This window comes from Pungitius pungitius, chromosome 2 (genome assembly GCF_949316345.1).
Source record: "Pungitius pungitius chromosome 2, fPunPun2.1, whole genome shotgun sequence".
Taxonomy (NCBI): domain Eukaryota; kingdom Metazoa; phylum Chordata; class Actinopteri; order Perciformes; family Gasterosteidae; genus Pungitius; species Pungitius pungitius.
In genome coordinates, this window is record NC_084901.1 from 30,896,395 (window position 1) to 30,922,819 (window position 26,425).

The 26,425-nt window shown below is 44.5% G+C and overlaps 1 protein-coding gene across 3 annotated transcripts in view; it reads right to left on the reverse strand.

Annotated features, from left to right (window-relative positions):
• Window positions 1-24: 24 nt before the first annotated feature.
• Window positions 25-26,425, reverse strand: part of gria1a (glutamate receptor, ionotropic, AMPA 1a) — a 58,994-nt gene continuing 32,593 nt past the window's right edge. Inside the window, exons 11-17 of one of the 3 annotated variants that reach the window (XM_037462699.2) lie at window positions 24,832-25,038; window positions 23,353-23,798; window positions 10,369-10,567; window positions 9,289-9,536; window positions 6,570-6,684; window positions 2,324-2,458; window positions 25-463 (exon numbers count right to left, since the gene is read on the reverse strand). In XM_037462699.2, the coding sequence (XP_037318596.2) occupies window positions 296-463; window positions 2,324-2,458; window positions 6,570-6,684; window positions 9,289-9,536; window positions 10,369-10,567; window positions 23,353-23,798; window positions 24,832-25,038 (1,518 nt within the window). In that variant the 3' untranslated portion in view covers window positions 25-295. Of the gene's footprint in view, window positions 1,457-2,168; window positions 2,459-6,569; window positions 6,685-9,288; window positions 9,537-10,368; window positions 10,568-23,352; window positions 23,799-24,831; window positions 25,039-26,425 lie in introns of all 3 variants that reach the window. The other 2 variants (XM_062560775.1, XM_062560776.1) reach the window with 2 other exon arrangements.

The window sequence follows — 26,425 nt, forward strand, 5'->3', positions numbered from 1 at the left end:
GCAGCACACTTCTTTTGTTCCCCCCCCCCCCCCCACCCTCCCGTATTTCTTTTTCAAACATCCACTTATTTTAAAAAAAAATGTCGCGAGTCAGTTGGTACTTTGTACTGAGCGGTCCGTGAGTGCATTTTGGCAGTAGGTTAAGTCTTAAGTTCAAGTCGGGCGCAGATGACAGCCAGTAGGGCGGATGGGTCAAACCGGACGGCCATGGTGTTCGAAAGGTCATTTCAGAGTCCCGTGCTCTTCTTCTGCCCCACCCTGGCTGTTCCCCGCCGCCAGCACAGTCACGTGACGATCACATGCCGGAGGCACCCAGTCCCATGCTGGCGGTGTGGCTCATGCAGGGCAGCGTCTGAACGGTCTTGGGGAAGTCGTGGGTGAGGATGCGCCCGTTCTCTCCGCCGCTCCCGTTGCCACTCATCCTGCTCAGGGTGGAGCAGCGCATGGCGTCGTTGATGGATTGCTGTCAGGGGAAGACAAGAGACAAGAGGGAGGGGGCGACAATGAGCCCACGTGCCAGGTTTCGGTCTCGCGCACGTGCGTCCACGACGTCCTCATCAAGGGCGGAGGAACCGATAAACTCCGGCGGCGCAGGGAATCATGCGCTTTGAAAAGGGACTTCCAGCTACGCTGTAGGTTAAATGATGCCGATGCTCTATATTTATGGCACGGATATATCTGCATAAGCATCTGTTTGTGCCACGATCTGAATGTGACGCCGGCACGGCAAGAGAGCCCGTGAGCAGAATGAGCTGTTAGGAGTCAAAGGGTGCTTGTTTTCACCCTCCCCATCTGGGCCTGAGTGATGTTCCGCGGGTGGTAAACCATGGCGCTGGCTGATGTGCATCGGTGTTGTACCCTGCAACAGGAGGAGCGGAATGAAGTGCCGGCAGTAAGAAGGGGCGCTGACGCTTCACTCACTGGTTTAATAGCTCCATTCGCCAGTCTAGCGCAATAGACGCCAGTGGGCTCGAACGCCGATGTAAGGATGTGTGTGTGTGTGTGTGTGTGTGTGTGTGTGTGTGTGAGCAGGTCTGGGATCTGCCAGCGACTCCTATTCCATTGTTGATTAAACTGGGCCAAGCGCGCGAGATCTGGAGTGACCACGGCGGCTGCTAATTGGAGCGGCGTTGTTGTTTCTTTCAAGCCGCCCTGTTGCACTAATAGGCCGCTCACCAAGTCTCACCGGCATACTGATCAGGTGCCTTTTAGTGGGCTGATTAAAACATAAGAGATTTACGTCAAAGATCCGTCTTGGCCCTCCTTTGATTTTTTTTTTCTTTTTTTTCCCGCTTTCGCCTGTTCACACAAAGAGTGTTTCGTCGAGAGGCTTTGATGTTGACGAATGAATCAAAGGTGGCTTTGCTGCAAATTGATCCACGGAGACGACGGCCAACAGCCAGGGAGTATGAGCAGCAAGTCCTTACGACAGCGTTGTGCACCTACAGCGGTTGAACTGTTTGGGGTTTGAAGCAGAGATGGAGCACATGTGAGCCGCCTCAGGCCTGCCTCATGGTAGACATATAAAAGATGTTCACTACGATGGGCCCTGCGTTTGCGAGACAATCAGCAAAAAAGAGGAGAGGGCGCAGGGGAGAGGTGTGCTCAGAGCGACAGAGGTAGATAGATGTACCACTGTCATTCAAATTGCCCTCATACCTGTGCTGCAAAGTGGAATGCCTTCATTTGTGAATGTGGGCAATTATTTTTAATGAGTGGACCAACTCGGTGCACAGGGCATTGTCGTAAGCTGAAATCAGAAGAGTGCAACGGGAATTTGACTCCTGACTTAAGGTGTTAAGCTATGCACCACTACCCTCAGCTATATGCTAAGCCTGCGTTGCTACCACATTAGCTACAGAGCTAAAGAAATATTGAGTTTATATCAGGAAAAAACACGGCACGAGGGCAATTTTAGGAATCAAGTGATCCAACCACCCTGCTGACGTGAGCACTGAGCGAGGGAGAGAGGCAGAGAGAGAGAGAGAGAGGCAGAGAGGCAGAGAGAGAGAGGCAGAGGACAGCGTTGGCACTGCGGTGGAAGCCGTGAGAGGCCCTACTGTGATCACGGTTGGTATGGGCTGGAAGGTGAGGAGGCGGATGTCATCATTGTCATCATCATCATCATCATCATCATCATCAACAACATGGTTTGCAGCGTTTCCTACCCCGTGGCTGTGCTCTGCCCTTATATCTTAACAGTGTTGTTGGCGTACAGGCCGTAGCTCTGCAGCTCTGTGTAGGGGGCGCTAGCCCCGCTGTCTAAGGCGGAGCAGTGAAAGGCCTGAGCGGCTGAGGCGGCAGCGGCTCGCGCGGTGGACACCTTCATTCGGCGCGACTCAGTCCTGGACTTGTAGCAGAACTCCACCAGCGCCACCAGCATGGCCAGGCCCAGGCCGCCGATCAGGATGTAGAAGACTCCCGCTACATTGCTGAGGCTCAGAGCGCTGGTCTTGTCCTGGAGGGGTGAGGGTGAGGGGAGGGGGGGGGGGAGGGGGGGTGGAGGGGGGCGAGAGGCCGGCGGTGAGGAGCGATTATTGGCAGACTCACACTGATTCACACCCATTACTTTCACAAACAGGAAGAACAAGTACAAGCCCTCAAAGGCAGACACACACACACACACACACACACACACACACACACACACACACACACACACGTATAATCACACACACAGTACACAGGCCACTCTGGCTGATTGGGACACACAGAATAAGTAAATACAACGACAACAGAACAGGACACACACAAACAACGCCACACTAACATAAAACATCATCAATAAAAATAATTGTTGAGGCCTGTCTCACAAAGTAGGATTTGATTTGTTATCCAGATTATTCTCAATGAAACTCTGGCTTTACTTTTTACAGTAAGAGCCAAAGTCGGGGCTTCCAACAGGATCCAAGGAGAGACAAAATATATCTCTAAATGAGTGACCAGAGAGGAACTGTCACAATAACACTAGTGTTCCTCTGTGCCTTTAAAAAATCATAATGTGAAAAGCATTTTTTTTAAATAATATCATTTTGCATCATATTCGTTAAATGTCCATGTAAATCTCAGATTTATGTTCCATCATTGCAGGAACGGAGAATATGAGGCAACACGATGACACTGATATAAATGATACTCTAAAAGAGTATTTTGACTCAGCGGTGATCGGCCTTTTTAATTGAAAAATAGATAAGAACGTCGCACTGAAAATAAACTCCCAGTGAATTATTCAAGCTACATTTTGCTCACAAGCCTTCATCAGAAAAGAAACAATAATAAAACTGTTCCGTTCTGTTTTTAGTTTTTTAAATCTTTTTTTCATTAGAGAAAAAGACAAACCAATTTATTTCCCTGTTCCCAGCTCTTTAGCATATTCAAATGTCAGCCGTATTATTAAAGAATATGTAAAAGCTCGACTGACTCACCTCGTGAGACAGGCCCAGGATTATGAACAAAGACACTGATCTAGGGTTCTTATGACTTGATTATACATTTAAAACATTACAAACAAAGCCAATATCATCCTCTCAACTCAACTGGTACACGTGGCTGATTTCTCAAAATCACATTTTGTGAGGGGAGGGGTAAAGTGTGTTTACAGCCTACAACACATGCATTCATGCAGCAACAGCACAAGCAAATCTTTTAGCTTGCTCCATATCATACGTTGTAATTCTCTATCTCAACTGCACTTACTTACATTCATGCCTTTTCACAGTGTGTAATTAAATGGAATTATTCAGACTTAAATCGGTTCGACTTAAAGGGTTCTCGGGGAACAATTGCTGTCTAATTAAGATGCTATTTCATCTGTCTTGGACAAGCTGTTGTTCTGTGCGGATGATTTACTCTTCATTATGTTTATACTTTACAGTAAGGGTTTTATTTAGTCTTTCATTTAAATAAATTGTGTTTAACCCTAAGGGGAAAATTTGTATTTGAATTCATTTAGTCTGCATTTTGGCCACATTCTTTTGAGACACCCCCCGGTCATTCAGAAGCATTGTCCAATGTAAATTAAGTTTGTATATTGTCGAGCGTGTCTGACTATGTGCTGTGAAGGACTGAGAAGTTCGCAGGTTTTTCCATCAAAAGCACCCAAGACAAGGTGAATTCTGAAAACATTTCCATCTATATGGGAATTTAAGTTTATCCCTTGGAGCTATATTCACAAAGCTGTTCTGTTGTTGTCCTTGAGGCCAAAACCAAAGCATTTTTTGGGGAATAAATAGGCTGTGCCTGTGTTTGTTCATGTGTGTGTGTGTGTGTGTGTGTGTGTGTCAAAACCCATTAAAAGCAACCAATAAAAAAGCCACTAATGAAGCGCCGTAGCCCTTCACGCAGCCAGTAAGTGTTTAGAGGGGGGGTTTCAGAGAGCTGTGGAGATTTCCAGGCGGATGGGAAAATTGCTGCAAATAAAAAGCATCACATATTCAGGTCCTAAGTGCGTCCCTAATATTCACGGAACAGCTTATTCGCTCCTTGTTGAGAGTTACAGGAAAAGGTCGAGGGCACTGCGAAAGCGTAGGTGCTGAGAGTGGTAGGCATCTTCTCATCAAAGTTTGTGCGTGAATGCGAATAAGCATATCCCAAAATGTCCAATTATTCAGGTTAAAGTCAGGTTATTATTAAATATAGAATTATGTGAGTGTAATGCGAGGATTTCCCCGACTCACCAATGCCGGAGCATTTTGGTAAATCTACTGAACTTACAGACTTTCCATCACGGCACATGGTTTGACACTCTTGAGCTCAGGTATCCAAACGGGTGAGAGACAGGAGGAAAAAGACTATTTGACACTAGTGGTGTGGTTGGGGGGGGGGTGTTCTGCAAAAGTCCAATGGCCGAATGTCATCATCTGTCTCCCTCGTCAATTCTTTCTCCTCGGGAAGTTCTGTAATTGCTTTTAGAATCACATTGATATGAAAGGAAAAATCCCACGGTTATCATCACACTTGTCTATTTGACAATTTTGGGAGATTGATTTTTGGAAGTGACATAAACAGTGACTTTATTTTATATATATATATATATATATATATATATATATATATATATATATAACAATCGGAATCCTAAATATCTGAAAACACAAACTCAGTGGGGAGAAATAGACACAAGAGCACCACCAGAGTACCGGCCCGAAAATAAGAACGTTTTTAGCTTTTCATGGCTAAAGTTATGTTATTGTTAGCGAGCCCTGGGCAGATATGGCAGTGCAATTGACATTACTGAGTCAGTTTGCTGATTTCAGTTCTACTTTCACGCCACTGGTCACAGACGCTGCAGCTCAGCAAAAGGCTCACGGGCCATTTGAACCTATGGAGGTTTCGTGTTAATGTGACAGCAGACATGGGTTTCACAGTCATGGCTAGGGGAGAAGCAATAGAGATGGCGACACTATCGTCACCATCAATAAACAACGTTTGGATTCAAAATCGTAATTCAATATCTGCAGCAACACATTTGGAGAACGTTAAACATGCCGTTTGTACATTTTAATTGTGTGCATCTCACGTTGCAAAATGGATCTTATGTTCGGGCGGCTGCGGCGGTGCTCGTGACGCCACATGGGGAGCTATTGTTGTGTTTCATGTAGGCTGGGGGCTGGACTTGGGAGCTGGTCTAGGATCAGGGTTGTGCTGGGGGGGGGGGGGAGGGGGGGTGCTGTGAGGGGTTTGGGTTGGAGACTAACCTTTCTTCCGGAGTCCTTGCTGCCACACTCCCCTTTATCGTACCACCATTTGTTTTTCAGTTTGTCTAAGACGGCTTGCTCACTGAGTTTCAACACCGCTAGGTTTACTGGGATTCTTCCAACCATAAGGAAATAACATAAATAACATATTATACCATGTTATTTTATGTTATTCATTCAGAGACACAGAGCAGCAAATACATACACACGTTATTGTTTGAGCTCGCTCAAAGATTACGAATAAAATGAGACCATTTTCCACACACACACACACACACATACACACACACGCGCACACACACACGCATAAATATACAGCTTAAACATCATTACAGACAAAGTGATATATAAATATATTAATACTCCATCTATCTTAGTTGGCTTGCTCCCTAAGGTAGTAGATGTGTATTACTATATCACTTTGGGTAACCGGCACCCTGCTCACCCTCACTTATGCAGCACGGATTCCTCAATTGGATCTTTTGTCAAAATGTAAGGTGTACTTGGACAAATTTAACAACTAAAAAAATGAACAAATCCCAAAGCCTAGAGGGGCTCATGCAGCATTATGGACAACTACGGATGCAGCAGGTTTGACATGCTGATCGATCTTAAATCAGGGCGGATGATACAGAATTCCCACCATTGCGCTTTTCAAATTCAGCCACCGCTTCCCAAATAGTCCATAACCCCCCCCCCCCCCCCCGCCCCCCTCCAGGCACTGCTGCTTTGCCCTTTGCATCACCTCAGAGGCAATAAGTGCTGCTAGAGTGGTAGTGCATCATGGGGGGGTGCCGGTTACCCCCATTGCCCACAACCCTCCACTCCCAGTGGTGGTGGGCTACCCGCCGGGTTTATCAAACTGGCTCTGACCTTGGAGTCCCCGCCCCCGCTGCCGCACTCTCCCTTGTCGTACCACCACTTGTTTTTCAATTTGTCCAAGAGGCCCTGCTCGTTCAGTTTTAACACTGCCAGGTTTACTGGGTTTCTTGAAAATAATGTAAAACGATAGCCATTAGGAGACACTATGGGACAGATATAAAGAGATTGGTCGCATGGTGGTGGTGATTATGAAAACATTGACTTCATATTAATCACTCCTGCATGTAACTACTGATATGAAGCAAGAGTGCTGGTTTCTGATGCTTGTGTTAGTTGTGTATCTGCAATGCAGCAGTAGAGTCAGGTTTTACCAAGCAGGGGCCTCAGAAGGAGGCCGAGGTGACACCTAAAAAAAGGGAGATGCATTGGATGTGGAAGTCTATGTCTATGGATGGTAATATGCTTTCAGTGGCGTCAGCATACAGATTGCTATAGTAACCTATAACCTATCAATATTCAACCAATAACTGTGTCATGGTGCGCACAAGCCTGTTTTGATTCATTTAGAAATATCAGCAGGGACAAATGAAGAAATAGGGTTTCAATGTTTTAACTGTCAGGTTCAATTCAACAACTCACTATCAATCAGGCTAAAATAAAACTGTGTGACAAACTATAGGCCGAGTCTTAATCACAGATCTATATGAACCAACTCATCCAAAGCATCTCCCCGAGGCTCTCTCTCTCTCTCTCTGGTGACTCTGTGTGTTTCCTATAGCTGAGTGGCGTTGGACAAAGACTCTCCCCGTCCACCAATCACAGAAAGGCTACAATCTGCAATCAGATGGCCAGATTGTCTTTTCTGCCAAATCAGTGTAAATTCTGCCAACCAGTGACAATTTAGTTTGGTTGTAATCGGACTTTTTTCCACCAGCCGGTGCGGAAGAGTCTTCATCCCCAAAACACAAGCGCACGACGCAGCTGTAAGGAACACAGGTATCCTCGGAGCTGGGTAAAACCTCTGATGTCTGTCACTCAGCCCAGTGTGGAGTAGGCATAAAGAGAGAAGTCAAAGTGTGTGGACACGGTGACCTGCAGGTCATTGGTTAGTTTGGTCAGTCGGGTCGAGGTGAGCACATGTCAGGCTCCTGCACTGTATGTTAGGTGGGATGGTTGGTGGCTGGACATCATACATTTCAGGAAGGAAAGCAAGGAGAATATGTAGAGAACATTTCACAGACTGATCACAGAGAGAGTCATTTACAAAGCCGTCAGTACATCCTGGAAGATGAAGAGTTATGTCATTTTAGTATATTTACTTTCAAAGCGCTACTTTCAATTAAGCCTGCACTGCAACATGAAAGGTAGAATGTATAGCTATATATATATGTTATGGTGCTACTATTACTCTCTATGGTAAGAACTGTGTTACACAAATTAGAAAACAAAAAAACAAAACCCATAAGAAAAACCATGGTATCATATTAACAATGCATTGCAGGTATGATTGAACTCATTGAATTTACAGGACACTGATGTCTGATTCCATGTGGGCAGCACAAATCATCAATTACTGCTCCAACGATGAAAAAAATATTGGACAAAGATTCAAAATATTTTTGGGATGAAACTCTGTATCAGACATCTGTGAACGGCCAGAGAATAACCTACATCACACTGTTTGTAATGATCACAAAGACGAGAGAGAGAGAGAGAGAGAGACGGGAAACGGGGCCATGAGCAGCAGTTCAACGCTGCCTCCCTTTGAAGGCCACATGGCTGGGGAGCAGATCCGGTTTAGCCAGGTTCTTGTCACACAGCACTCGCTCGCTGTTGAAAAGCGTAATTTGAACAGAATCTAAGTGGAGCCTCAGAGAAAAAAACATCAGGGACATTTCTCGTCAGCGTTTTCTGACCTTTGGCTGTCAACCAAGGTGGAACACCAAATTAATCCAGAGCAGAGATTGAAAGAACAAAATCTTTCCATATGGCCCCTTTCATTAAAATGAATGAGGCCTATTGGAGAAAGATTAAAAGCTTGAGAAGCGCCCAGCTCCTGCTCTCTCTCTCCGCAGTCGCAAGGCAAAATGATAAATGGGAAATTGGCAAAGGGCGTTAATGCAAAATGAAAAGACAGCAGCTGGTTTTGGAAATCGATGGCAGAAAAGCATGACCTGCCATTCATTACGTCAGTTATCGCATTGATCGTGGGGAATATAAATTCAAGGTGCGAGCCTTGGCAAAAGTAGCATCATGGGATGTGGTCCTTTAAGCTTTAGTTCTGCTTTAAAAAGGCCCTGTTGATACATTTGCGTTCCGTTGTGAGCATTTCTGCGTGTTTTGAGTAGGTGCTTCACTTTCAAAAGAGATGTGAAACCAGCCACCAGAAATGCTCCAGAAGAAGGTTCAGAATGTCATGAGAGGGCAGCAGTGACACAAGTGTTGCTTAAAGAGGACCTACTCTCCAGCTTTACTCACGAGTCAGCTATGAAAGGGCCAGCTGCATGCACAAATATGCAGATGCGGGCAGGATGACAATGTGCAAAAGAAAGTAAAGCGCTGTGAAATGGGTGGCCTGTGATGTCTGATTAAAATGCAATTCAAAGTATGCAGAACCCATGCTAGTACGTACGATAAAACGACAAAATAAAATGATGAACGCTGTAAGAATTGAGCTAAATGGAGAAAATCAACGGGCGGCAGAGTTGATGCTCATGCAAAGGCTCCAATAAAAGCCCTCGGAGGCTTTTATCCAGTGGCAGGAGCTTACCTGAGAGGGGAGCCCTTGGGGGTGGCGATGCCATAACCTTTAGAGTCCAGGTTTCCTCCCACCTTCATAGTGTCGCACGGTTTCCTCTGCTCTATGTACTCGTTCATTGTGGACTCCAACAGGTAGGCATACTTGCCCTTGGACTTCCTGACCCTCATCACGCCCTCGTCCGTGGTCTTGACGAACACGGACGGGTCGGCTGCCTTCATGTAGGACCACATCTTCTCAAACACGGCGATCTTTGACCTCTGAAAGCCACAGCGGTTCACGACCCGAGATGTGGGGAGACAGACAGGCGGCGTTAGTGTGAATACTTCATCTGCTCATTTGGTTCCGCTTGACGCCGTGTCAAAGGTCTGCCAACCAAAAGGCAGAGGGCCTTTAAATCTTCTGCCGCAAACTAAAGACACTCCTCTTCAGACTGGACCTCGGCTACAAACACTTAACCAGTTGTTGCACTTAAATTGTACTTATCGTATGTATATAACAAGTTGTGAATCGGCTTATTTGATCAAATTGAACTTTCTTGTTACTTGTTCTTCTCAGTTTGTGTCTTTATGGTTGAAATGGACTCATTGTACGTCCCTTTGGATAAAAGCGTCAGCTAAATGACACGTAATGTAAAATAAATTCTAAATGTTGTTCGTGATTGGTATTTATAATCAGTAGGCATTTAACAATATTCATTTAAATCTCTACAGCAAGGGGTCCTCAACCTTTTGCAGTTTAAGGTCCACTTGTTTAAAAATAAATAAATAAGATAATCAATATTAACGAGAAGGAAGAAATTGCATGACAGAAAAAGTGAGAAAAATGTGTGTGTGAAAAGCTGGTCTACTGTACACACCGTAGTAGTTTTAATTAATAGAGGTGGAGTCTGCCGTGGCCATGCTGGATCCACCAGGAAATGAGGCACACGTAATATAATGGTTTGCTGATTGTAATTCTATCCCATAGATGTGACTCTAGAGTGTTTTCTCTCCCAGCACTCTAGCAGAGCTGTATTAAGTGAGTGATGGTCTTAGCTTTCTCTACTTTCCCTTGTCCCAGGTATCAAGAGTTTGATTCTCTGTCTCTCACCCTGAAGAATTCTTTGGTGGAGCCGGCATCCAGTGTCCCATAGGCGATCTCCGTCTGCTTGGCCAAATCCTCAGCGCTCTCTATGGGAGACACCATCCTCTCCACGGTCAGGAAGGCCGCCAGGTTGGCGGTGTAGGACGAGATGATGATGAGGGTGAAGAACCACCAGACGCCTCCAACAATGCGGCCGGACAGCGAGCTGGAAACAGAGGGACAGCGTCTTTGTCCGGTGCACAGAAGACAAGCGAGAGTCGATGGCATGTTGCTGCGCCGACTCGGAAAACACATTTTTTCCCCCACGCAATCAGGAAAAGAAATCTTAATAACCCTTGCTACGTTCACAGCACCCAAAATGACCTACATCGCTCCACGCTCTGCACTGCACTCACACACTCATCATTCCACCAGGCTTGGAGAGCTTAGACCAATGTGCTAAGGAAAGATAAACCAGTTCCACAAAGGACCACTCAGCTTCCTGCCTGCCAAATTAATCTCACTTTAAGAAAGTTGCCAGTACGTTTGATGGAACCACGCACATTCATTGTTGGGGACTGATAGGCAGAGGAGGACACTGCTCTAATTGCACTTTCAAAATAACAAACAACCTCAAAAAAACAACAACTGGATGATTTAAGGGGTAAAATCCCAAGAGGAAAATTCCTTTCCCTCCCTCCCTCTCTCTCTCTCGCTCTGTGTTTCTTCACCTCAAGAGAAGCCAGCTCCAAACAGCAACAGCAGAATTCCTGTTGCGTTACATATCAGGTCCCCCGACAAGTGTCGAGGCACAAAGCGGCGGAGCTTACTTACGTAACGAAAACGACACAAATCGGAAACAAAAAAAGGCTTTCATGAATCACCTTTTGTGCCGTCATTCAGAATGTGAGCGTGAGCGTGGAGGCGAGATTTTAAAATAAAAAAAACGTGTGGAGGGCGCGAGGGGGGGGGGAGGCGTGAGTGGGGGGGGGGGTCTATAATAAAATAATCATTTAAGATGCTTTTCAGATGACGGGTGGATGATGAAAGAGCAGTCAGAGAGCGAGTCGAGAGCAAACAGAATGGATGCAGAGCCTTTGAAAATCCGCGGGGAGAGCGCAGAGATGTCTGCAGCGTGTCTCTTCTGTGTGTGTGTGTGTGTGTGTGTGTGTGTGTCTTCACTTGTTCACTGATCACTGTTCAAAAGGGGCTGAGTGAGGTTAAGCTTTTTTTTTCAGCGCAGTGGGATATGCAACATGCTTTTTCTGATAGCCCAATGCATGTAGAGAACTGCAGCAAAGCATTTACCAATTATCCTGCGTCAAAACTCTCAATTTCAGCTTTTTACAGTTTTTTTTTTTTTTAGAGTTTTTTTTTAAAAGGCGGTGAAAACGGTTAATGCTCATGACATCAAAACATCTAAAGTTCACATGGTTAAAACCGTCTGGTTTAATACTTAATTATGTGAACATAGCTCAAGAAAAAACCACGACTCATCATCATCATCGGAACAAATTAAGGTGAGTGGTGAATCATTTTACACAAAAACCCATCCTTAGCTCTGCAGGACTAGTACTACTTCTTTTTCTACTCTTTTCAACAATTTCTGTACAAAGTATCATATGATCATCTAATGAAAATAAATACTGATAGCATTTAAATACAGGGTCTAATCCATACGGGAGATAGGAATCATCCAGTAGGGAATTTAAATCTAAAAAGGATGCAGCAAGTGCATAAATATCATAACATTTCAGGAACATTTTGTCAGGATTTCGTGAAGGATCATAGACGGCTGGGTTTGATGTGTTTATGTTATTAGTAATGGGCATGGATTAACATAGTGTTTAAAAAAGAAGAGTAAGACACCTCTTTATCACTGTCATTTTGGAGCTGCTATCATTTGTGATTTGTTTTGCATTTTTGCTTCAATTTAAAAAGAATAAAATCATTACTTGATCGTCCAAAGACGTGCCAATGAATCATCTTAACATAAGAATGAGCTATTGTTCATCTCGCCCGAATCAATTTCCCAGAATCCCTTTTGAGAGACAGACGGGGCAGGGAGGCCTCATCTGTCCTGATTGCTTTCAGGAGCAGTTCACCTGAAGACGCTTTTCAGTACGGCAACATTGACAAACAAAAGGACCATGATTGTGTGTGTCGAGGCCGACGGGGGGGGTCAGTGTTGAGAAAGTGTGTTAAAAAACACAACACAAGGGAAAGCAAAAGGAAAAAGAAAGAGAGTGAGAGAAATGTCAGAGATGAAAAGTAAACCAGCACCAGAGGCTGACAAACTCTTTAGCTTTGACTGCTGCTGGCCTCCAGAGATGGCAGTTAACAGCTGTCAAGTCCTTCTCCTTCAATTGTCCACTTTTCCTTTGTTGCTTTCCCTCCATCTCTTTCCTCCCCTCCTCTCTTCCCTTCCTTTCTTTTTCCCTTTTCCCTCCATCCTGCCGGCGTGACCACTGCGCTCCCTGTCTCATGTGCTGAAAGGGGCAGGCGGCCCGACGGGGGCTTGTTTGAACAGTGGCCCACGCTTTGGCACTGACACTGATGCATTCAAGTATGCATGCACACACACACACACACACACACACATGCATACTCTTTCATCCTATAAAGACAAAGTGTGCGAGTTTGCAAGAGAACAACCAGGTCACAATTGACTGTGTGACTGAGTGAAAGAGAGATGTGTGTGTGTGTGTGTGTGTGTGTTGGCTCTCCTGCAGCAGTCCTCCTCCCAAGACGAGCAGAGCGACTGGCAAACACAGACCTGTTTGTCTCTGTTTGTCTCCTTTTGAACTCGCCTTCTTTTGAGCGTCCTCCCCGCTCCTCCTCATACATTATTGCACACAGCAGCCAACCTGGGTGCTCGGGTAAAACATTAGCCAAGCTGTCTTATTAAAGTAAGGCAAATCTTTCCAAGCACTGTAATTTCATAGTCTTGTTCAGGCAATGATTAATCAATTATTCACTTCCTTTTATTTCACTACGAAGAGAAGGAGTGTTAATCGGAGCGGCCCCAGCAGTAGCTCCTCAGCAGTGATGTAAATGCACGAGACAAAACTGTGTCACAACAGCTAGAGCAAAGAAAATATACAAGAAAATGACAAAGTAAAGCTTCAAAAACATTAAATGTTGGCTAACTTGAATAGGGGGCCAGAACGATTGATCAAAAAGTAAAACCTTGTGAAATGGATTTGGAAAAATCTTTTTAGAGTAAGGTTTGAGCACCATAGCATTTCAGAATCAAATTTGAGCGCTTTAAAATAATATTTAAACTATTTGTCCATTAGCAAGTGTTAGCAAACAGCTGCTTTTTTTTAACACGCAGTGTTCACCAGCTCGCCGCTAACTGGGACTGCCCAACCGTGGTCTGCTGAAAACCTAAAGTTACCGATGTAGCTCCTGTTCTGTGAGAAGAAGGAGGGATTTCTCACAATGACGGCAGGCACGTAGTGCCGCCAAAGAAAACAGTGCTGGAAATGTTCATTTGACTGAATCAAAACAATAAAGCTGGAGGTGAAAAACCAAATAATGAGCAGATTCCCGTCTACGTGGTCATTTCTTCCATTGTGAATGTAGAACATTTTTTATTGCCGCGGCTTTAATGATTCCAGGTTGCAACGTGTGTTGTAGCACGTTACATACGTACAATATTATCACCGCCATGGCCACGGCTTGCTTTTGAGCTTCCATATGAGAGAGACCACCATTCTTTCAGTTGTTATGATGGATGGCAAAACGAATTGGACCATCTCACTACAGTATGTCAGATCCAGATCTCCACCCACAGCTGCTTGAAAAGCACTAAACTCTCATTAGAATTCCCCCAGCTGGCCTCCTCTATTCGATATGGTAATTAGCAATGACTAATGACTTTAGCAAGTGTAAAAAATGAGTCAGTAATGGCCACATTACAATGGATTAGGAATTACAGAGGTTTAAATGGGAAAGAAAATGGTCTCTAATTATAAAGTGATTCTAAGACAAATCAGGGATGGAAAAGGAGTTTTCTGCTACATTACTTTATTTTTTTTTTGCTTCTTAAAAATTAGCCAGATGGCGTTGTGCTGTTAATGGCTGCCAATATCTGATCTGGATGGATGAGACTTGTTGAAAAGAATCAAGTGGATGGAATGGACAGAAAGAGAGTGATGGGCTGGCAAAGTGGAGCCAGAGAAAGCAGAAAGCCAGAGACCCACACACACACACACACACACACATACACACACATATGTATTCCGTGTGAGCAGAGTCCTGTGTATGTGCTGACTGTTTGGCCGCTGCTGTGGCAGGAAATGCTCCTGCATGTGGAAAACAACGACGCCTGGGACAAGAATAGAAAAACAAAAGAATAACAGAACTGTTATTTATATGGAGACCACATCAGAGAGCATCTGTAAACACGACAAGATCGCAGCAGATTAAACGAGAGGGTGCGTATGTGCCCTCATCCAAATAAATGCCATTCATCAGAGACGTCTTTATAAGACCTCTCCACACACGCCACCTTGGCCTGAGTAGGTTGCAAGAAAAATATTTTTTGTCCTAAAAATGAGCTTTGATAACACCTTGAACCAAAAAAAATATTTTTGGTGAGAATCTCTCGATGTCGACGTTATCTCCAACTCTAATCTCTCTAATTAAGTCTATACATAAACATACATACACATCTCACTCTATATATGTGTGTATATATATATATATATACGGTTTGACGGGGAGACTTTGGGTCTAAGTGACTGTACAGTCATTGGGGGGGCAGGTGGACAAGTCTCCCCGTCAAACCGGTCGGTCATGAGGGGCACAATGGCTTCGCCACCCCCCCCCCCGGCTTGTGGAGAAGGTGTGAGCTGTCGCCAGGATGGAAAGGGAGGGATCAAAACTCCTCCTCTTTAGCCTTTTTCTGATCCTTCAGCCTTCCATAAAAATAAAAAAATAGTAGATCTGTGAGTTATTTATTTGAAAAACTTTTCAAGATCCAAGCTGTAAAAACTACTTCAAGCTGTCAGAACCTCCTAGACTGACTCTGCTGCAACACCAGCTACTCGTTGGTTGATCGAATTGTCCAAAGTTGTTTTGAAAAAATGTAAAAGCAAAGTTATTTTGGCAAGTAGTAAAAAACAAAGACAACCTATTCATTTGCCTCATTCAATGCGTAGAAATCTGTGCATGACATGTGTCCTTTCATCACTTCCCCAAAGTCAAACTGGTGGTGAACAGAAACATTTAGTGTTTCACAAAGCTTGTATTCACTAAATATGATTGTCAATACAAAACATCCCATTTTTAAAAGCACCACTTATTTGTCCCTCTGTTACCGTATACAAACGATGGTGTTTAGTCACTCTCGGACGCGCGCATGCTTTCATTTCCAGGGCTGGTTGTGCGCATCGCGACGGAGCAGCGTCGAGCAGCGTGTGGGCGCCACCTGAGCGAGGTCGGACTACGGGGTCACCGACAGAACAGAAGGGCTATCTTCCACATTTGTAGGTCACATACGCACTTTTCTCAAGGGAGAAAAGTACAAAAAGGGCAACGAGTCAGAACAAATAACTGCAATGACAGAAATGTGAACTCAAGTGCCTTTTTTTTTTTTTTTTTTCTCCTCCACAATGGAATGGCGTCAATTCATTAGAGTCACAGCAAAGTGTGCGTGCAAAATCCCAGCAAAACAAAGAGCGCTTTCATCTCGCCTTCCACCATCGGCACCCACGCACGTCTTGATCTGACGGCACGGAGCCGCAACAGCAAAGAGTGATACCTCACTGCTACGACTCCAAGGGACAGATTCATGTGAAAACACAGCACAGCACACAAAAAGGTCAAAGTGGGTTTTTTACTGGCCAATGGACAGCCACGGGCCCGGTGGCATAGCCCGTGGCTGTCCATTCTTTGGGAAGATGCCATACAATCTGTAAAGAGGTTAATTTCTTAATTGGGTCAAACCGGATTCCCTAATTTGTTTTTTGCTCACTGCAGGCAGAGAATGTTTGAGGAAGTTTGTATTGTTCTTATGCCCAATGCACGTGATTCGGAGCTATTGTGTCTCATGAAAAAATTTGTTATTGTTATCGGTATTGTAATATAATTTCGCCCATACATCTTGGCTGCATTTGAATGGTTCAACAGACGTTTCAATTTTTCACACTCGCATCGCGTAGCTTCGGCTAATTAGCATTTCCTCGACTATGCCTCAGCTGCTCGTAAATGTTATGAGTTGATAAAAGTTTTACTAAGCTCTCGATTCCCCGCAGACCCCTCAGTGTGCCAAACAGCCCAATAAAAACATGCATAATAGTGTGGCCATCGCTGGATAATTTACCACAATAAAGTATTTATGAACGAGATTACCTCTTTTAATGTAACTCTCCTGCCCTGTAGGTCACGGTGGTTCCTCAAACCACACGCAAAAGGGACATTTTAGTCCTCCGATTTGACTTCACGAGTGAACTAAGCTGCGAGCGGAGCAGGGCAAATTGGTTTGACGTGCAACAGACGATGCTCTGAGTACATGGCGGGCGCCAGAAAACAAGACCCTTTTAGAAAATGCAGTTATCTGACGCTAACGGTGTCTTTCCAATACTTCACTCTGCCTCTCTCTGTCTATGTCGGTATTGCTAAAGGGGATGATAATGTTCCTACGACCAGTATTACTGCAAAGTAGATGGTTTTCTGCGGATTTTTGCTCGCTCCTGTTTCGACAGCCGCACAATGATTGTAAGATTGTATATTTTAAGAGGTCTTTCATCTTCAAGGCCAAACCAACGAGTTTTGAGCAGGGAGCTGAAAGAGAAAAGATTTATTAAACCGTCTCTCACTGTCTTCTTCTAAAGGTCACGATTACCATTCCATTGAGTTAAAAAGAGAATATTATGATAATGTTGTTACCAGCCTGGAGCAAGCTAATAATTATACACTTTCAAGTACGCAACTAAAAATGTTATATAATTGTTAAATGCACGTTTCTTCAATTCCGAGTCAGCACAGTTAGGGGCTGCTTTGCACCGTGCGGAATGGCTTGTTTGAGCGGTGGTTCATAAGAAAACACAACAATTTACCTCCCTTCGAGGAAGATGAATCGATACAATTGAGCTATGGCCGTGATCACCGTATCCGTGGCTGGACGCGGGGGTTGCTAGGGGATACCACGGATGCGTTCTTTGTCTCATGCTTACTGAGATGAGCCTAAGATGCTCCCTGCACGCCCACGCGCATACGCACAGTCACTTAGTCACACAGATGCATCACAACTGTTCACTGAAAATCAACACCTTCAAAATGCATGTGCCCTCATATGCCGTTCCACAGATCTCTTAACGCGAAGCTGCACAGCTCTGACAAAAAAAAAAAAAAAGAAGAAGAAGCTGCGTCTCTTTACGGTTGCCATGGCAGCACACTCTGCACTCCAAACAGTAGAGCTGAGCTGAGAGAGACTTTATTCATCTCACTCCTCCTCCCTTTCCTGTGCCTGTCTTTCTCTCTAAGGCCAACCCCATAGTTGGATAGAACGACTCTGGTAGGGAGAAAGCTGTCGGTGCAGCAGAGCTGACGGATAAGCCTCCAAGCGTCACAGAACACATCTTTCCAGGCCAACTATTGGTGCTGTTTACATTGGTCCAGGTAGATTTCCCATGTGGCCCCAGCCCTGATGTGTAATTCATGGCCGCATGGAAGACGTTGATGCGTGGCCATCAGCGAAGCCCCCCCCCCCCTCCCTGCGGCTGGGATCATACGTGTTGCCTCTGTGTGACCGGGGCCTTTTAAATGCAGATTTGACGGAGTGTGGATTCCAGAGGGCACGCTGGTGTCTGTGTTTGCGTGCAAAGTGTGATACCCCAGTGAAATCCTCCGGGGTTCTACGTCTGTGTGTGTGTGTGTGTGTGTGTGTGTGTGTGTGTGTGTGTGTGTGTGTGTGTCTCACTAGGTTCTTCTGGCGAGCGCTTCTGCATGTATGATCAAAAGTTGCCTTCATACAATCTCCCGATAAATAAAACATGAGGGACACTGTGAGCTAAACTGAACTGTCTCTTTATGAATAAATCATCGCCTCCTATCAAGTGTTCCCCAACTGCTTTGACAGCAACTCACTAACGCAATTATGTAACTCCCTGGCTTGAAACACAGTGCAATAATAACAATGGATTATACAGCAAAATCAATATCATCCCTGATCACAAATGTCTCCTAATGGGTTTGATAAGAAAATGAACAGCCAGTTACATTTGATCATAAAACGTACTAGACATGACAATGTTTCTGACATTAAAATAATTTTTGGTTGCAATACAGATGCATGGATTGTAGCATAAGATATGTAAAGTCCATTGTGCTGGCAAAAAGGGTAATATGGGTAAAAGGAAGAGAAACAAAATGGATATCCTGATATAAACAAAAAAACTATGTAAATTGTTGTACTGGTACTATTTTAAATAGATTTGAATTCTATACAATTTTAAACTAAATAGTACTATTAAATCCATTTTCAACATTGGCAGGGCCAATTTAAGGCTTAAAAGTTCATTTTTATCTGACACTGTTCAGTCAGCTACAGTTTTCCTTCCACTTTGAGCGGATGGAAAATAACATGTTGAAGAGAATTGGAAAATTGGTTGAGATTTGAGCCTTCAGGGCCCATGGGTCCATGGGTTCAGAGGCACTGTGATGTGTTCAATTCATAAACACCATTTAAAGCAGCATATGTTGTTGGGAACAAAATTGCTACAAGCCAATGTTGACAACAAGCATCACCGTGTGACAAAAAAAAAAAAAAAAAGCTCCCGGGTTACAACGACTGACATTACTCGATCTATTATTGAACGATTCCAACGACCGCCCCGGTGTTGAGAAATTGCTGTTGTGGCAGGTGGGGTGTGGGGGGGGGGGGGGGGGGGGGGTTGAGTGACAGAGCCGATTTATTTCAGTCTACAATCATGTAACGAGAGCAACGCGGGCGCTGAGGAGAGGAGGCTCCTACACGAAGATCCACGCAGAGTGGAGAGCTGGGCGGTTCTGCTGACCCGCCCCCGTGGGTGAGCGGGACGTTAAAAGCATTCCAATTGGAACTTTTCAAAAAAAGGAAGTCGCGTGAAAACATTGCTGCCTTCAGCCAAACAAAATCACATGCCCCTATTATTCGTTGAAACCTAATTTTCCCCAATGGGTGAAACTCCAAGCATCAGTGAAGCCACCCGTGATCAACTCTTAACCACTGGAAAAAGGCAGAGAGATCTGTGAAGGATGGAAAGCAGAGAGAAGAGAGGAAAGGAAGACCGAATGGAGGTGATCGGAGGGCAGGGGGGGAGGGAGGGGGATCACTCTCAGAGTCCACCTGTCGGCAGAGATAAACAAAGGGAGGGCCCGGCAGCACGGACCGGGGCTTATGGGAAAGGCCTGAGTGACAGTGCTGACATTCAGAAAGAGCACAGTAAACAAGGTCTCACAGAGAATAAATAGCAAGGGGAGCAGGGGGGCAAATACACTCACACTTAAGTACTGTACATATTAATGCGTCTCATCAATGTGCAAATATATGCCTACAAGCATTCACACACACACACACACACACACATTGAACGACCACATAAACGTACACGCACTAGGAGGCTAGATGCCTTCAGAGCGGAAAGCAAAAAAATACCGTCAGGCAGCAGACAAAGGAAATGCAATGAGGGCTGGCTTTTAATAGAACCAACGTGCACACACACACACACACACACACGGATACGGGAAGACAGGGAAATTAAACACGCCTACTGATTAATCCAGGACAGAGGAGGATCGTCAGTGTTTGTTCCTTGGCCTTTTGTCTCTGATTAAATGGAGGAGCGTTTAGAGTGAGGCGCTTTGAGCTTCCTGCCTCGGGGCTGAAAGCACCTCTCATACATTCTGTTCTCACCTTATCAGTGGAAATGGCTCGGTGGCGGGAGGGTTTACAAACACCCGCTGAGTGATGTCAGCAAATACAGAGCAGACAGGATGTCTTTTTTTCATGTTTTTGTTCTTTAAAAATGGACAAACAATGATATTTGATCAGTGGTTGAATGGTGTAATATACACTGGCCCCCATCATGAGCTCGCGCCTCTATTAGAGAGCTAACAATGCTAACAAATGTAGCCAGCTAGCTCGTAGGAACAACATCCAGCTAACCAGCTGCTGCTGTTACGGGACACACAAACTAACCTGTTACACACCTGTTATTGAGCGTAACAAAGATTACTGATGCTAAATCATTTTGTAGTGAACATTGAACAGATGAACCGGTTTTACTTGAGTTTATTCTACTCTTTCAACCTACATTTCAGAGGTAAGTACTCAATTACATATTTCTGAAAGCTGAAACTACCCAAAAAACACCAATAAGACATATGATCCCTACTGTGACCTGCTATTTTAATCAATTATAATCAGATAATCATATTGTATCACTATGCTGGTGAGTACTGTGGATACCCAAGTACCCAAGTACATGTTTTTTGGATGCAGAACTGAAACTTTTTTTATTGTGTGTATTTTTCGTGGAATGTTTTGTCACAGTGAATATAAATAAATAGAACGTTTGGCTGTTTCTTTCCACTCCACTAAATTGAAGACATCGACAAAACAAATGACCAACAAATAGGCTTTAACACACCTGATGGTACAGCTACTCATAGAATGTATTACAGTGAAAGTGCATAGACGCAAGTCAGCGTACCACCCCCAAAATAAAAACTGGAAGGAATGAGCACACAAAAAAAGAAAATTTCCACAAAAGCCTCTCTGGATAAAAAAAAAAAAATCAATGGCAAACCCCGACTGCAGAATAAGTGAGATTAACAACTACTATTGCTTTCATCTGACAAAACACACGCTACCGCATTAGATGCATCAACATGCACCTCCGCGTGTGCATACGGGCTGTTCTATCTGGAGCAACTAGGTCACCCAAATATTCCAGGGGAAGATGTTTCCTTCAGGGCAGCATTCGGTGGGGTGAAACCAGCCAGGCACCGTGGACTGCTGCACACGCTGGAAGGCTTGTGCCTTTTTTTTTTCTTCTTCTTCTTCTAAGTGGCTGCAACGCAGACTCCCAAGGCACAGAAAAGGGACAGTAAGGGTCACCTTGGAAGGACACTGTAAGGAACGGAGGAGATTTGATTTGAGTCCTTGGAGAATAGGCGTCCTTAAAGCTGACTTTCTCACTGACGACACAAAGGAAATCTTTTGTTCAACCTGAAACCTACTTAAAAGAGATTTTTAAAAAAGCAGCAATGCTCCTGTAACTCAACGCAACAGCTGTATTTCTTTGTAAATGATAATTCCGGGGGGCAACAGTAGTTTATAGTTATTTAAGCTGGATATTAATATACAACACGATTCACATCTAGTTAATTTGCCGTCCCAGGCCGAACGGCTGGTAGACCAAAGAAACAATCTGTGTGTCCTCAGTGAAACGTCTTGCATCATCAACACAGCTTGTCCCCCCCCAGCAAAACGAATGCAAATGCTGTGCAAATATGCGTGAACTCATCTCTGGTCAAGCACAAACACAAGGCGATGCACACAAATGCACACACACGAAAAAAGAGCACAAAAGAGACCGCAGGGAACGGACTATTGGGAGGATGCATCGTCACGTTTCCGCTCGCTCTCTGCTCTCTGTGAGGCTCACAAAGAAATCAATAGTTATTGAAGATACGTTTTCTGGCTATAAGCGAAGGAAGCTCAGACAATGGGCTCCATCCTGCACGAAGCGCACGTAGCCGAGTCTCTGGGCAGAAAATGGTAAATGTCAGGTGAGGGCCAGTGTGCGTAAGGATCAGCTCCCTACATCATGTACAGCTGAGCACCTGCAGCTCGCAAAGGCCTGGAGGTGCAGAGATTTTTTCTCTCTTTTGATATTCGTGGAAGGGAGGTGCAACAGGAAAATACATTTTGTAAATGTCACAGGATGGAAGTCAAGAAAGGAATGGACTGTTACAAATTGCTGTCATTTTTTTAACCTTCAGCCGCTCAATGAGGGAGGGTTGACTGAGCACAGCAGCTATTCCTCAGTAACGCCTCTGTATACACCCGTTTGCTAACCTTCCTCCAATGGTATCTAAACATGCACACATTGTTTTGGTTTGGTTTATTATTTGGTTTATTTGCGCAAGCTTCACATCCTAGAATTAAAAAAAGAGGACAACCACACTCCACTTGTGGGAATCGCAGTGTTGAAAAATGACATAAAGAAGCGGTGACTATAAAGAGAAACTACATTTTGACAACTGCGCATTGTTTCTGGACACAGAGGTGGCTGAATCATTCAAATTGATTTTCAATACTGTGGGCAATGCAAACCAAATTCCATTTACCTCCATTGTTTTACGGTTAGGGCAGAAATGCACGCTTGCTTTCAGCTTCTCGCACCTCACAGAAAAAGAATTCCCCACAGTGCATAATGTATGTAGTTTAATTCATAAAGAGACAATAAGCTCAGTGTCTATCCATGACCTAACCTCTCTCTGCTGGTTCAGAGCTAACAGTGATGATACTGACATTATCTCATCTCCTCCTGCTGCTCCCCTTTGGAAAGCTCAGAAAGTCGACCTCAGAGCCTCTAATTTCAGACATTTAATGAGATTTTTAATTGGTGACCTTTTGAGAATGGTTTCATACCATAGCTCATGAGAGCACTTGAGCGGAAGCAGACACATACCGCTCAATACTCACACAAGGTGATCCGGAATGGGCTCATTGGAAGTGAGCTACCCACAAGTCTGTCTAGTCCTAGAAGTTTGTCTTTGGGAACAGGAGAACTAAAACACAGCATGACCACATTGTAAACTTCCTCCATCATACCCTCTTATCGCTCGGCTGTGTGACAAGTGACCGGCAAAGAACCAAATCTCAATAAACAAAGCCCAACTGGGTTGAACATAACGCAACATGGCAGAAAAGGGATATGCGGTGACTCTTTGTGCACCCACAAGCAAACCAGGGACTCAAAAGCAACGCGTCGACACTCGTGACTTTCTTACCGTGGTGAGATGTCGCAGCCCTGCTGCATGAAGGCCCCCAGTGAGAACCATAGGGAGTTGAAGATGCCGAACTCATTGGTCTGCTCGGGACTCTGCTGGTTGGTGTTCTGCTGCGACTGCGCCTGGCCCTGCTGCATCCCGTTGGCGCCCGACGCTTGGGTGGGAGTCTGCGGCTCGCCCCCCTCCTCGTAGTCCTCGGCGTGCCACTCGTACGGGCTGAAGCGGCTGACGAGGAACAGGACGACGCTAACGCCGATGTAGGCGAACACAATGCACATCCAGATCTCGTAAGCCAGCGGATCCAGGAAGGAAAACACGCCGGGTTTGGATTTTGTGGGTTTCTTGATCATAATGGAGATGCCCAGGGACATGAAGGGCTTCGAGAAGTCGATCACCTCCTCGCGAACTAGGGTGATGGTCAGAGGAGCCACAGCCACGTCTGCTTTCTGGGTGAGAGGAGGACCGAGGGGACAGGGGTACAGGAGGGGGGGGGGGGTGTACATAGACAGGGAGTTATACACAAGTATGTGTTTTGTGCGTTTTGTGTATTTATCCTAGCTAGCAGAATAGCTTTAGAAAAGTCAATGTCAGTGTTCGATTCGGTGGGCTTCAGCTATATTTTATGTACTAATTTGCAAATACTGGCATGCTAATAGAGGGATATGGAGACATCATTATTATCTCTGACTGCTCAACCAACTAAATCTGTATCTTTATTTCGGTAGAAGACCAGAAGTGGCCATGGTTCATACCAGAAGTAACATTTAATTGGTTATTATGCAACATCCTACTTTTTATCTGTCTCTTTTATTTTATATTTTTTATTTTGAACTACACTAGCTTTTATGAACTCCCTTTAATTGTGAGACAATGAACCACCAGAACCTGTATCATAGATGAGACCTATGGCTGATGCAGCATGTTGTAAATTGATGGATATCAACTGAAATACAAGGTAAAACAATGCTTTTTATTTGACATTTTCATATTTAAGATAATGCAAAAAGATAAAAAGCTACTAAAATTACTAATTTTCCCATTTATTTATTGGATTTGTCATGTTCTTTTATTAGTCTATGTCTATTTGTCCTGCTTTATATGGAAATTAATAGCTGCCTGCTGTAACTCAGGAGATAAGCTCTCCTCCAGCTCCATGTTTTATTGTACAAAAGACACTGAACCACAACCTGTTCATTGTGTGTGTGTGTGTGTGTGTGTGTGTGTGTGTGTGTGTGTGTGTGTGTGTGTGTGTGTGTGTGTGTGTGTGTGTGTGTGTGTGTGTGTGAGAGAGAAAGAATGACCATTAGTTTGGTTCCAAATGGGTAAGTTGCATCTTGCATAGCAGCCCCAGCGCACACATCTTTACAAATGTGTGGGTGAAGAGCTGGATGTTGAATTTAAGGCGACTAGAAAGAAGACTAGAAAGAATGCAAGTCCATTTAACATTCAATAATCCTAGAAGGTGTTTTGTCGGCTCACCCCATACACCAGTTCTCCCACCATGCCGTTCCACATCTTGGTTTCCGGATCTCTGGCTCCGTATTTGCCGTCTGAAACCACCTTCAGTTTGTACTGGTAGCCCACGTGTTTTGCTATCTCGGCAGCCAGCTCCACTATGTAGCCCTCATACTTGTCATTTCCCGCAAGCTGCTCATGGTTCTTCTTCAGCATCACATATGGAGACTCCTGTTGGACGTAAGGACAGGCGTACAATCACCAACTTTAACTTTAAATGACCCATCGTATGCCCATTCTACCACTAGATGATCCCATAAGGTCCCAATGAAATGTCTGTAACATATTTTGGTCAAAATACCACAAGGATCATTTAAACGTGTAGAAGCACTAAAAAAGTGGAGTTTTCTTAATGTGTCCCCTTTAATTAAATTGCACCAGATGTAAAAAATAACACACCAGTAGTAACTGAATTGTTTCTGAAATAATTAAACATTTTCCTGACAAAATGTGCATTGTTGCTTGACACATTTTTAAGCTGATTAAGTCAGAGACAACAGCGTCACGGTTGTCCATTATGGTTGATGATGAAGCTTAAGCATTTAGTTTTATATTACTTGTGAATCTTTTTGGATGAAGATGGATACATTTCATGCTTCAGTGCATCACTTATCTTTTAACCCCTTTGCTCACTACCCAGGCTTTAAAAAAAAGCTCTCTGTGCAAGGATCGAAAGAACAGATAATTATATGAAATTACCAGGTATTATTTTGGCTTTGTTACTTAAAAGTATGGTGTATAATTCAACTATAAAAGGTTCCGAAGGGTGATCATTAGGACAACGTTGAAATGTATTTTTCGTAGCATGAAGCAGGTCATGAGGAAGCAAGGGCATTGGTAAGTGGTTATTAAAGGTGGAAGACAGCGGATCTGAGAGGGAGAGTTATCTAGGTGTGCGTGTGTGTGTGTGTGTGTGTGTGTCTGAGCCATGTAGATGATGGAGCAGACATTGCTGACCTCTGCTCCAGGGCCAGGCTGTTCTCCTTGTTATATTGCTCCGACATAAGAACATATCCCACTGATTGGCTTCCCTGAGAAGTTACAGTAGACAACACACCTGGGGCCTCACTTCACTTTATTTTATATAGAATTCCAGTCATCTCCGTCAAAGCTGTGCACCAGCAGTCAGAGGGCCTCAATTCCCTCAAGCTGTTACGCGTGCCTGCTTTTAGCGGAGGCTGTGCTGAGCGGAGCAAATCCTGCAGTCATATTTCATCAGGGTCTAGAGATGTGTGGGTTGGGTGAGGGTGGGAGGCAGGTCCTCTGTGTGTTACACTTATCTGGGTTCCCTTGTTTTTAGGCTGGAGGTAATCATTGTCACACATGGAAACCCCAGGCCCGCTGGAGGAGAACCCAAAGGAGACAATTGGCGAGTACGGTTTGGCGTGCAGCACTTTGACGGGGTATGCACTTGCACTTCACAGACATGGATGGTTATTCACACACACACACGCACACACAAAGGCATACGCACGGGCCCATTGACACGAAATGACACGGTGTACGGAAGGTCCTCCAGGACTTGGAGTAATTGACCTTGAACATCCAGTGGGATTGG